The following is a 13880-nucleotide window of genomic DNA, read 5'->3' on the forward strand; positions in this document are numbered from 1 at the left end:
AAGTGCTTTTTCAGTTTTTAAAAAGCAAAAACTGAGAATTTGTTGTTTCATGTAACTGAAGAGTTGGGGAGTGGTCTGAACCTAGGCATAGTTGAATTTTGGGTAAAGATGTAAGCAGATTCATTTCTGTCTGTGTCTTGGCTCCCCTTTCTGCAGGCCAGCTCCTCCCTCCCCTCAAGGTGCAAGGTGGCCGCCTGTAGCTCCAGGTGCAGAAGTGCTTTGGATGTGACCACCCTGAAGGGTTTCCTTCCAGCTGTACCTAGCAGTAAAAAATGCTACTGGGTTATGAAGGAAATTTGTACCTTTACATATTAATGAATTCTATTGGGACATTTACAACTGTTTTAATACGTTATTTGTGGTCATTTCCATTTTTTAAAAAAACCTATGCCTTCCTCTTGCAGTAACCCTTTGTTATGTCTTTATTTCCGTTGGAAACTCAGGTTTAACCTGGGCTTCCCTGGTGGCTCAGCTGGTAAAGAATCAGCCTGAAGTGCAGGAGACCTGGGTTCAATCTCTGGGTTGGGAAGATCCCCTGGAGGAGGAAATGGCAACCCACTCTAGTATTCTTGCCTGGGAAATCCCATGGACAGAGGAGCCTGGCGGGCTACAGGTTTAACCCTGAGCATCTGTTATAAGAATATAATCCTGGTAATCGTCAGCCCTTTGGGTTTTAGAAGTAATGGATCAATAAATGGTGAATGTAGTGGTTTAAAAGCACAAACCTAGGAACTTGACTGTCTGGTCTCAAATCTCAGCTCTGAGTGACTTTAGACAGATTAACGTCTTTCTGTCAATACTTAAAGTGTCTCATAAAATGTCAACAGCAATAGTATCTTCGTTTTAGTTCTAGAAAACCTGGCACATAGGGAGTGCTATTATTGCTGCCACTGCTGTTAGTACTGTTATGGTTGTTGCTTTAATATCAATACTGTATTTCTCCCAAATCTTCATCCCCAACATCACACACAGAAGTGCACCACTGTCTTGCCTGAGTCACTGAGTCCAGAGCTGCTTGGAAGAGAATTTAGACATGTTTTTAAATCAAAGAATGATGATAAAAGTTAAAACCAAATTAGGAGACAAAGAGGAATTTGACCGCATCCCTGCTTAAAAATATATTCTGCAGAGTCCCTTGTGTCCTGGACACACAAGATACCAGTTTCTCTTTTTAAGCATTAGTATCAAGGGCATGTGACTTGTGCTTTATTTTCATTTTCATTGTCTAGGAATTTCCTTGGAGATGCCTCCGATCGGTGCCAAAAGTCTTGAGACTTATGCACCATTTCTGTGTGAGTTTTCCGGTTGAATGAGGCTTAATTGGATTCTCTCTAAAAACTTGGAAGCCATCTTGTTGTTCCTAGATTGTAAGGCTGAACATGTTTGGTTAAGAAAGTCTCTTGGGATCTAATCTGGCATCCACTCAGGTCTCATTAAATGGGAACTTTAAAAGCCTCTTGCTGAGTGGGCTTCATCATTGTTGACCAGATGTTTCAAGATGTAGGCACAAATCATTTCAGTCAATTTTTTTTAAGGGTGGTGCAATTTTGAAGCAACAATATGCTTTTCTACTTGGAAAGATGAAAATACACAGAGTGGCATGTTTAACCAAGGTCAGGTTCATCTTGTTTCTTTGCAAATATCTCTATCCCACTTAGTTTATTTGGAAGCAGTGCTAAGAGCTTGACTTATGTGACTGTTTTGTCTAGAAAAGACAGCGAGATTTATCTCTTTATGTAAAATAGCTAGGTTAATTGTTGTCTCCTTCCATTGATAATGTAAAATGTAAGTAAAAAGGAAAGTAATGTAACTGTAGAAAAAATCCACAGTTACTTCAGATTACTGTGGACCCTGATGCCCGTCATCCCCCACCCCACCACCCAGCAAAGCAGATTTTGTCTTCCATCTGTCCATTCATCTACCCTTTATATTGTACACCTGCCATGGTACTTACTAGCATATGGATGAATCTGACTGCAGAAATGCTTAAAAACTAGATATTTTGAAGGGAATCAATCTCCTGTAATCAAAATTGAGATAATGGAAAAATTGTTGTTGTTTAGTTGCTAAGTTGTGTTTGTTTTGTGACCCCATGGACTGTAGCCCACCAGGGTTCTCTATCCATGGGATTTCCCAGGCAAGAATACCGGAGTGAGTTGCCATTTAGTAAGGCCATCTTAATTCACAGTGGTGTAAGAAGGAGGCAGTTGAAATTGTCAAGAATTTCTGGAATGGGCATGACAGAGCCAAGCCATGGTCCAGAGTCAGCCAGATCAGTGACCACCCACACATGTGGAGGGGCAGAAGAGTCCTGAGTCTCTGCAGATGCTTCCTGTCCTATCAGTCCTTTTTCACAGAGGCAATACCTTCCTAGAATTTATATTTACTCATGTGAAAAAATTTCCTTGCCAGAGTTTCCTTTCTACTCTGGAGGTAGAAACCCTTAAAGATAACCCAAGTCAGTTTTCTTATTTTGGAGGTTCAGAATCTGAAGTCAAGAGGTTAAGTGATTTGCACAAAAGCACACATGACTTAGTGGCTGAGCTGTAACTAAACCCGGGTCTCTGCCTTCTTAATTAGTGTTCCTTTCACTGATCCATGCTGTCTGTCTGTGCTTATCCATTCAATTAGCAAATGTAATTGAAGAGACTCTAATTAGTTTGGCTCCTAAAGGCTTTTGTGGTTAGTGTCAGATTGGCAATAAGGTTTGTTTTTTTCCTGCCAGCTTTTGAGTCGTGGCCAAATTTTGTTAGTCAGTTATTTCAGAGTCTTGAAGTCATCACATGGAAGGCAAGATGATCTGAATAACTGGACACACATGTCTGTCTTATCTGTCTAATAAACATGCCTTTTCTGTAGTGCAAATTAGAGACTGTTAAAATGTACCGAATGTATATAGTCATTAGATATGGAGCAGTTGTGGCCAGTAGAGTGGTGACATTCCAGCTATCACTATCATCGTGTGTTTTTTCCGGCCCTGTGAGCTTTGACACTACGTTCCTATATAATTGAGGGGTTAGCAGTACTCTGGCAACCTAAGCATCCCAAGAAGCAGGTGCTAAGGATGCAGGGGGCTGATTGGCCACCCCATGCACTTGGCAGTTGTATGAATTGGCAATGCCAATTCATGAACATGAGAAGCTTGGAGGTTCGAAGTATTTCTGGATCTGTGAGCTAATCATCGGGGTCCCTGAAGGCATGTCTCAAGGAGCTATCTAGATGGAATTGAATTTCCTTCAGTGGAAGAGACTCGATTCCTAAGAGAAAGTTCGAAGTTGACTCTTAGAGCTCAGGGCTGAGGTCTTAGAATACAGGCCCTGAAAGATCAAATGAGATGGAGCTGCGACAGAAGGAAAGGCCACTAAAAGGTACGCCACCGTTTTGTCTGTGTTTGTTACTTCATTTAAGTAGGGTGAATGGGTGGGGCTCTCTCCATGTAACCCATATTCTTGACACAGTCCAGAAGTAGAGAATTACAGCTCCTACAACCTTTCTTTTTCTTATCTTCTCATCTGACTGAACTTTTTTTTTTTTTTTTTGCTTGAGTAAACTTGAATTGTTTGCCAGGAAATAGTTGCCTCTTTTCCAATTTCAGTATTTGTTTGAGTGTAGGAATGGTTTTCACCTAACTTAAGTATTTCTTTTGTCATTGGATGAAAAAAATTTTTTTTCTGGAATGATTTGTGGCAGATCCCTGCTGCTGCTGCTGCTGCTGCTGCTAAGTCACTTCAGTCGTGTCCGACTCTGTGCGACCCCATAGATGGCCTCCCTCCAGGCTCCCCCGTCCCTGGGATTCTCCAGGCGAGAACACTGGAGTGGGTTGCCATTTCCTTCTCCAGTGCATGAAACGGCAGATCCCTGCTATATATCAAAATATACATGTTGTTGAATGTGCTGCATTGTAGACTTGAAAATACCGTGTTGCCTTTAGAATAAGCGAGACTATCTTTTTTCTTTTCTTTTGGTTTTTAGAGTCTGTGGTGTTTCAGTTAATGTTAACACACAAAGTGACAGGATACTTGATTGTCTGAAATTTTGAAGTACAACATAGGAAATTGTTAAAAGTTCCTTTATGTAGACTGATTTAGAAGCTGATAGTCTCCTATGGAAAATTGAAATGTAACTGCTTCTAGTTCATAATATTTAGATTGTACACTGTGTTTGGCTTCTCACTCTTTCATCAGCTGTACATCAAAGACAAAAAGAAAACGTTTTGTATACTTCCACTGCATGGAAAACAGAGTCATTCCCTTTCCCAAGATGCTTACGTGCCTGTTCACATTGCCTTGTAGAAAATATGTTTGTTTCTAATGCATAAGTAAATCATCCTATGGAGAAATCTTCGATTATCCTCTTGATAATCCTTTGTCTTTTTTTAAAGAGGATAAAAAGCTTTGTGCAGGAACTTATATGACAGGGTGATGGATTCTTTCTGTTAAAGGGGAGTTTTAGTCAAGAAGTGATTTCCTGGTCTCTTGGCCTCTTTGGTGGCTGACCAGCTGGTCAGGTGTATCCTGGTGTATGTATGCGAGAGAGCAGAGAATGGGGGGGATGTGAGTGACGGCAGAGACACCCACGCTTGTATGCATGTGTGTTCAGCGGATGGACAGAGCAGCTTTCCTGTGTGGTATGTTCATGGCCATCATTAAAGCAGAAGTCAGGGTTGCAGAGAGGGCGTACCTTGATGCCTGTTGGCTTGTCTTCCTTGCATGTGTGGTTTCCACAGGAGTCCTGGCAGCTCATGCTCTCAGACTTTCATGGTGGTCTCAGTCAGCGCAGTGCATGCTTGTCCTTGTTCTCACTTTAGTGAAAAGGCTTAATTTTTTTTTTTTTCTCTTGAAAATAGAGGCTAGAAGATAGTGGTAATGGGGGCTTGAGAATTTTCTTGGGGATTTTGCTGCTCATGAAATAACTGGTGAATCCTGTACTTCAGCTACCAGCTGTTATACTAGAATGTTTTTCTTAGAGCATCTACCAAGAAGTATGCTGTTTCGAGAGTCCAAGTTGGAGAAATCCATGAGAAGTGTTTCTGTTCCCAGGACTGTTGGGTTTTGCCCTTTTCCCCCTCAACTCACTTCACACTTTTAAAAGTAAACAGTGGATGTGATTCCATAGAAACTGCATCTGTGTGTGTATAAGTGATGGATTCTCTATTTTAGGCAGTAAGGTGTTTTTTTTTTTTGTCATCTGAAAACAAGTATTGGTTTTTATTCACTGTTACTATTACAGGCATGTATAAAAAGTGGGTCCTGCTTGGGCTCTAGAAGCATTTGATTTAAATAATGTGCCTTTGCAATTTTTTTTAAAGGTAGTGTCTTCCCCAGCAGATGTAGCTGAAAAAGCTGACAGAATTATCACCATGTTGCCCACCAGCATCAATGCGATAGAAGCTTATTCTGGAGCAAATGGAATTCTAAAGTATGTATTTCTCAACTGTAGTTATGTTCTTTCTATGATAGTTTATGAATTTTACATTTGTTAGAACAGTTGTGAAATTAAGTTACGTTTGTTAGGTCTTTTTGTACTGTTTTCTTATGTCTTAAAAGTGAATAGTGTGGTTTCTCTCTCATTGTAAAGGGTTTATTTTTTCACTGAAGTCAAGTATGTGACTTTTGGCAATGAATTTTTTTTTTTGCCTTCTCTTCCTTTAACTCTTGCGTTAAACTTACACTTTCATTGGTAAGCTGTTTTAAGAGAGTTTTTAAAGCTTGACTTTAAACTGTACACAAGTGGTACAAGCATACTTTTCTTATGGTTTATAGAAATTCAGGAAAAGATTTCTATGAAAAATAAAACCAAGCATTGGAAAGAACACTATTATTTAAAATTTATTATGAAATTTAAAGTTACTGTATGTCCTCTGGGTTAGTACATTTGTAGTAGGAACTTTGAGAAGCTGGAATTAAAGATTAGCAGTTGCTCCCTGAATGATATATTATTGAGGCCAGCATTTCCTACCCAGTGCCACGCTTCAAGAACCTTTTGGTTAATTGGTGCCTGCTGCCAGACCTTTGTGGTTATATTAGGATGGCAGTGGTTGAATTCTCAGTTTAGTTTTCTGGTCTTAGTGATTCCTGTACCTAACTTGTTTCGTTGTTGAATTATATCAGAGAGCTAGAACAAATTGGTAGGCTCAGTAGACACATGAAGGGCTGAAAGAAAGGGTTTTAATTTCATGAAGCTGTAATGCATGGAATTTGAGATTTTGGGAAATGGAATTGCTTTGGAAAACTAGCAAACTTAGAAGCAAAAGACACTTGACTATTAGGCAGAAAACTGATAAGATAAATGTTTAGATTTCAGAGAAGGCTGAAAGACACTCATTTTGGATGAAGCCCTCAGGCTCACAGTGTGTGTGGTCCTGAGGTGACCTAGCTGTGTCCTTACCTAGTCTGTTCCAATTATGGCCCTGCTTTACCTCTCAGGGAAAAGTTACTAAAAACTTTGTGTAGAAAAAATCTTATGTTAATTAATATCCTTTATTAGGAATATGGTGGCCACCAACCAGGGTGGTTTTGTCTAGGGAGTGCTTTGAAGGAGTTTGGCTTTACACTGAACTGTAATTTGCTTCTCATGGGTGGTTTTTTATTTTCTTCTGGGTCAGGATCACTTCCCCACACCCAGTTGCATGTGTAGTTTTTGAAATGATTTCCCATTTGACTAAAGATTTAAGATCTTAAAAATACTAATATCACAGAAGACTGGTAAACGTAATTGTCATATTTTAGGGTATATACAGGAGTGATCTGTAATAGAGCATGCTGTTTCCTTTCTATGGAACATACTCAGTTACTGCACTTAGACCAGATCAATTCATATGTCAAAAATTGTTGCTTAAAGCATTTTATGTGCTATTTTTTTTTTCTGTAGGAAATTTTTTTTAATGGTTTTAGCAATGATTTTCTGTTTCCCCTTTAATATTTATATTTATTCAGTTTTAATTTTCTAATCATAGTTATGATTAAATGTCTTGTGTGTTAGTTTATCTGAGGTAAGAACTTTGGGAAGGTTAGCCATACCCCTTTAAAAAAACTATAATTTAGATTTGAGTTTCTAAGCCAGTGACAATAGCATAGATTATATACTGTAAGGGAACTCGACAGGATATAGTCTGCATTTAGAGTGCAAACAAAACTATTACTTTAAAGTGAAAGTGAAGGTCACTCAGTTGTGTCCGACTCTTTGCGACCCCATGGACTGTATATTCATGGAATTCTCCAGGCCAGAAACTGGAGTGGGTAGCCTTTCCCTTCTCCAGGGGATCTATCCAACCCAGGTCTCCTGCATTGCAGGCGGATTCTTTACCATCTGAGCCACAAGGGAAGCCCTTTACTTTAAGAATGCTTTTTAAGTATTGATGTAAAATATGATATATGAAAAGACTGCTTCCCCCTTTTACCAGTGTATATATATAAATTTACCATAAAGAACAAGAAGACTCTTTGAGATTTCTAGGTCCATTCCTATATTTTCCTTAGTATCTGTTTGATATTTTATTTTATCTTTACAAAGTTATAATTATTAAAGAATATGCCATTCTAAAGCAAATGGCTAAATTTTAATTGCTTATATTTTTTCTACCTAGTGGAAATAAAATGGATATGTGAAATTTGCAATATGGCTTGTTAAAGACAAGTAAATTAGTTTTTAAAGAGACCCAGCTATTTTACAAACAAAAATTTAAATCTTACCAAATAGCCCCTTTAAAGTTAATAGGTGTTTTAAATTGCTTACATCTTAGCTAACCTACATTATTATGCTTAATGTGTATTTCACGTGAAACCAGAATTTATACCATATAGTTTATTAGGTTACTTTGGTTTGTTTGAAATAGTTTGAGTTTACTTTGAACTGTAATTGATCTGAAAATGAATTTGAGATTTTGAACCAGTTCTAATAATGAGCTTTTTAAAAATATAATTTATTTCTGGCCGCTCTGGCTCTTTGTAACTGTGTAGGCTTTCCTCTAGCTGCAGCAAGCCGAGGCTAACTCTCTAGTTGTGGTGTGCAGGCTTCTCAGTGTGATGGCTTCTCTTGTTGCAGAGCACAGACTCAGTAGTTGTGGCACACGGGCTTAGTTGCTCTGCAGCATTATGGGATCCTCCTTGATTAGGGATCTAACCCATGTCTCCTGCATTGGCAGGCGGATGCTTTACCACTGAGCCACCGGGGAAGTCCCTGACAATGTTTCTAATATTTACACGAGAGACTTCCTTGATATCTGGCAACTTTTAGCAGATTCTGATTCTATAAGTAGTTGCATGAAATACTTATTCAGAGTTGTAAACTATATTTTTAAAACTATGAAACTGTACTTTGTAAAAAACTATGTTTCTGTTTGTTTACTTAGAAAAGTGAAGAAAGGCTCACTATTAATAGATTCCAGTACTATTGATCCTATGGTTTCAAAAGAACTGGCCAAAGAAGTTGAAAAAATGGGAGCAGTTTTCATGGATGCCCCTGTTTCTGGTGGTAAGTGGCAGCTAAAATAGGTGCACACCTATTCAGTTTGTCAGAAGTAACAATTAGACAATTTTTTGGTACCCAAGATAATCCAATTATTTTTAGAGTTATTGCAGATTCTCAGTTTCCTCATTACAAATAAAAACAAAGCAAAACTGACTTTTGTTATTTAGCCCTCTCAAAATACAATGCTTATTCTAAACTCAGATAAAAGGATGTTACAGCTTTGAAGAGCTGTGAATTTTTGATCCAGATTGCTGTAGGTAGGGCTAGATCAATTGCTAGAAAATTTTAACTTTTCAAAACAGATTCAAGAAATAATTAGCCTGAATAATCTTATAACTATTAAAGAAACTGAAGAAGTAGCAAAAAAGAGAAAATGATTTCATGAGGAAAATACTAGGCCCAAGTGATTTTACCAAATGTTAACTAAAATTTAAAGGAGCATACCGTCTCAACTTTATATGGACTTTCCCAGACAATAGAAAAGAGGAAATGCTTCCCAAATCATTCTGTAAGATGTGTATAACTCTGATAATTAAACCAGTTAGAAACATTATGAGAGAGAAAAACTATAGATCTACATCAGTCATGAATGTAGAAGTAAAAACTTTATAAATTCATTAACAAATGAAATACAACTGTGTATGAAAGAGATCAGACACTGCAGCCCAGGTTCAGTTTATCTCATGTACGTATAGATAGCTGAATATTAGAAAATTTATGAATAAATTTTACCACAATCTCAATCAGAGGACAGGGAGCTAATAAAATTCTAAAAGCTTAATATTATATAAAATACTAATATGGATATCTAGGTATTTTAGAATGGCAAGATTATGATTTTCTATAATTTACAAATTTTCCAGAGTTACTGTGTTATCAAATATATATGCACATACACATACATATGGAATTATAGCAATATGGCAGTAGGCAATGAAATAGCAATTTTATTCCTGTTAAACATGATTGTTGGCTTTGGAATTAAAGAATAATGAAATGTAATAATTTAAATCAGTTTCTTTTTCATAAAGAACCTAGTGGGCTTGTAAAGGAATCTTATATCCCAAACCCTTTCGAGTATAGAAAGTGAAAGTCACTCAGTCGTGTCTGACTCTTTGCAACCCATGGTCTATACAGTCCATGGAATTCTCTAGGCCAGAATATGAAGTAGGTAGCCTTTCCCTTTTTCAGGGGATCTTCCCAACCCAGGGAGCAAACCCAGGTCTCCTGCATTGCAGGCGGGTTCTTTACCAGCTGAGCCACAAGGGAATCCCAAGAATACTGGAGTGGGTAGCTTGTCCCTTCTCTGGTGCATCTTCCACTAGAAGGAATCCAGCTGGGGTCTTCAGCATTACAGGCAGATTCTTTACCAATGAGCTATCAGGGAAGCCCTTTTAGTATAGGTGGTGGTATAAATAATTTTTAGCCCCTATAATTGTTATATTGAATCATTTAAGTAGGATTTTAGGTGTTAAGATTTATAATGTGGTATGGCTCTTTGATTACATAATACTAATAAGCAATTTTAGGCTTGGTATTGTAATTTATTTATAGAATAGATTCAGTAAATGAACAATTCTTTGTTCTTTGAGTGATTCTGTAATTTAATTTGAAAATTGATATGGTACATATTTATTAGTTGATCTTATTGATTGATCTTTTGCTTTAAGAATATAGCCTAAAATTATCATTTGATAACAAAAAATACTAACTTGATTTTTAAATGTTATTTTAGAGTCTTCTTTGTGATAAAACTTTGAGATTACTCCTCGTCCTTATCAAGTTATTTTTATCACAATTTTTTGGTTTTAGAGTATAAAAATGCTAATTTGTCTGATCTGTATTACAGATTGAAAATTTTGTGTAGAGACGGTTTGTGATAATTTGTTGCTTGACACATCATCATTATGAGAGTGGCTAGCATATAATAGAAACTTATGTTTGTCTTCTCATTGTTATTATTTTTATATTTTTCATATGGGTTAAAAATGTCTGCACTTTCTCAGTTAAAATAGAGGGAACTTTCTGTAAGTTAGAGTTAGCAGGTTTAAAAATCATAGTATTTTAACTAAATAAAATATAGGAAAAGGGACCTGGGAAAAGTCTGGGTTAGGCACCCAAATGAGCTTACAGTTTTACAGAGGTTCTATGTTTGTCAGTTTTAAAACATATATTATTTGAGGTAATTGTAATAAAATCTTTTTAAAAATTCCCCCATTTTTGTCCTCCTCCCCCCTCCTCTTCATTTGTTTCTTATCTTAGACTTAAAAAATGCATTTTCTGTGTAATTATATAGAGGTGTTACCTACAAATACAGTAGTATTCTGAAAATTAAAATGGGAACACATTGTTCTCCCTATTCTGTGGTTAGCATTTTAAAGAGAACCTTTTTTAAAACCCAGATGAAGAATTTGAAGTTGTACGGATTTTTAAGACAGTGATTTCTTCAGTCCAGCCCCTTCTGCTTTCTGCTAGCTTTTATTCGATTTTATTTGTTTCATATAACTTAAAAAAAAAAAATCGAAAGCAAATGTTGCTTAAACTGTTCTACTTATCATCCTGAAACCAATGTAAATAACTATTAAATGCTTGTACAGTTATCACTTTGTACCCTAGATACTACTTTATAAAATATTTTGACGTGCCTCAACCGATTTTGGTGCTTACTTTTTTAACTTCTCCAGCCAGGGATTGAACCCTTTCAGTGAAGGCACAGAGTCTTGAACCACGGGACCACCAGGGAAATCCTGATGCTTCCTTTTGAAGCTGTGAAACATGCCTTTATTAAAGCCCATATTACATTATATTTATAGGTATTGATTCTCTTCTTCCTGTAAAGCTTAATCTTTTTGAGTGCAGAGAGTAACTTTTTTCCCCCAATTTTTTATTAAATATGAATTTATATACAAAATATTTATAAAATTATAAAGGTGCAAGCTATAAGTGCCCATCAGGCCCATGTGTTCCCCCCTTCCAGTTTAAGAAATAAAGCCTTACTATTACCTTTGAAGTTCTTACGTGTTTCTCCTACTCTTTGTCCTATCTGGGGTGGGTATTAATACTTAATTTGACCATTCTGGATATTTAAAAAGAGGGTAACACCAGATCTGATTCATACACCTGATTCTAGGCTAGTGAAGGATTTTAAGTTCTGGAAGTGGAACATTTATGTTAAAGATCAACTGGAAACCTTGTAGATGATTCACAGATCCAAGGAGGATCATTGGAATTTGGAATTAGATTTGACTGTTTTTAGTAAATACTCTTTAGGCAAGGAAGAAAGGAAATTGGTTAGTTCATATAATTCTACCACCTTTAGTTTCATTTTCTGTTGTACTTCTGTTGATAAATTGAAAGACCTTCACTTTTAAGTTCCAGAGAGCCTGGAACTTAAAAATAAAAGTGAAGGTCTTCATTTTTTTCTTCAGTGGAGTGTCTTATACTTAAATTATTGTATTTATATAATTCTTACAGTGTTATATACTGTTTTCTGATCATATATTCTGATATTCTCTTTTATGCTGACGGGACCTTGATTGCAAGGGACATGCTTCATTCCTCCTTTCATGCAATAAACATTTATTGAGTACTTGCTATGTAGTAGGTATGTTGTAGATATTAGAGATAGAGCTTTGAAGATACTCAACATCTTTTGTCTTATGGAGCTTATGATTTATTTGATTGGAATAGAGAGGATAAACAAGAATAATTTCAATAATAAGTACTATAAAGGAAAAAACACAAAGTAAACAGTTAAGGAGACAGACCGAGGGGAGGGCCCTTTCACACGAGTGGACAGGGAACCTTCTCTGGGGAAGTGACGTTTAAGCAGAGATCTGCACGCACAGGTCCTTCAGTGGAGAGAGGTACTCTGTAAGGTAAGAGGTACTCTGTGCCTGCTCAGAGGCATGAACAAACTTGGTATGCTTGTGGAACATTTGTCTTTGTACTGCTAGCACTTAGAGGTAGTTTCACTCGGAGTTTGTTAAACTGGATCACCTGTATATTTATTCCCTGTATGTCTAATGCCATGCCTTTGTTTGACAGTTTGTGTATTACAGTAAAGCTAACCAGGATCTCTGTCTGTTAGCCATGACACTGGCCTCATAAGTATGATGCCCTAATCTGTTTATCTGTCTTGTGTAAATCACATCTTTATGAAACTTGAAATCCTTTAATATGAAATGTTGTTTAGTGACACCATTTTGGACACATGCATTATTTTTTTTTTTGCAGGGGGTATGGTCTGCTACCACAGAGTTAATTCCAGTTTGATCAGCTCTCTTGTATAATGAATGCTAGATATAAAGTAAATTAAAAACTATTGTTTGTAATTGATATCTAGATACTGTTCTTCCTGTGCCGAAGGCATAATTATAGCATTAAACTGTACTTGAATAATTGAAAAATAAGATCACTGATTACATAGTATGTCTGTAGGTTTGCACAGAAACCTTGAGTTGAAGTGGCTCTGAAATGGCTCTTATAGATAGCCCAAGGCTTTCTGTGCTGGCCAGCCTCGTTGATTTGCTAAACTGTATTGCCCTGGTTAGGATTAATGTCAAAATTAAAAAATTGAACTTGTGTGTATGTGTTTGTATAACAGTTCCCGACCAGGAAACCAGATTTTATACTCTACTTGGCTGGGTTAAATTTTAGTAATTTGTTTGAGGTATTCTTAGACTATGGAATAGTAAGCACAAGACCTATTAAGGAGTTTCTCTTAGAGTGCTAGACTTGCTTGCTTAATTCTTCAATGAAAGTCTCACACAGACTCCATTATTGTTTTTAAAATCAAATGTGCAAGTCTTGGCCTTTACAGCTCACTGAATTGGATACCTACTGTTTTTCCACTCGACCTGTATCTAATTTATGGTAAAGGGAGCACAAAAACAAAATTTATTTATGTTTTGGCACCTAACACCACACCATTATGGTTAAGGGTCTCTTGGCATTTCCATTAAAACATTTTCTTAGAGAGGTTTATAGCTTGGCAATTTTACTTTGCTTTGGGCTGAAACATTGCTATTTCTGTCCAAAAGCAAATTCTTTTACCAAATTTCATATAACTTAATTTACAGTGGTTTGTAATGTGAGTGTTGGGGGGAAGAGCTCTCATAGGAGGTCTTTGGTGCTCTCATAAGCTGTTTGATTACACAGTAGTATTTTGTACAGTACTCATTGTTGAATTTTAGTCTTACCTCAGTAATATTGTTTTCAATGTTTTAAAATAAGTTGGTTTAACATGATTCAGACAATTCATTTTCATGGGTTCTTTCCTTTAAAAAATTGTATTATTGTGATGATTTTTAGTTCTTTTAAAATGATCAGTTTCTATTTTTTATTATAAAACTTAGAAGTACTTTGTGGCATTGACTTCTGTATCAGAGACTTGGATTAATCTATCTTAA

The 13880-nt window shown here is 36.6% G+C and overlaps 1 protein-coding gene across 2 annotated transcripts in view; it reads left to right on the forward strand.

Annotated features, from left to right (window-relative positions):
* Positions 1 to 13880, forward strand: part of HIBADH (3-hydroxyisobutyrate dehydrogenase) — a 111629-nt gene that overhangs the window by 21298 nt on the left and 76451 nt on the right. The window contains exons 3-4 of one of the 2 annotated variants that reach the window (XM_068972819.1): positions 5309 to 5418; positions 8351 to 8472. In XM_068972819.1, coding sequence (XP_068828920.1) covers positions 5309 to 5418; positions 8351 to 8472 — 232 coding nt within the window. The remainder of the gene's footprint in view (positions 1 to 5308; positions 5419 to 8350; positions 8473 to 13880) is intronic. The other variant, XM_068972820.1, reaches the window with a different exon arrangement.

Source organism: Capricornis sumatraensis, chromosome 5 (genome assembly GCF_032405125.1).
Source record: "Capricornis sumatraensis isolate serow.1 chromosome 5, serow.2, whole genome shotgun sequence".
NCBI classification, from domain to species: domain Eukaryota; kingdom Metazoa; phylum Chordata; class Mammalia; order Artiodactyla; family Bovidae; genus Capricornis; species Capricornis sumatraensis.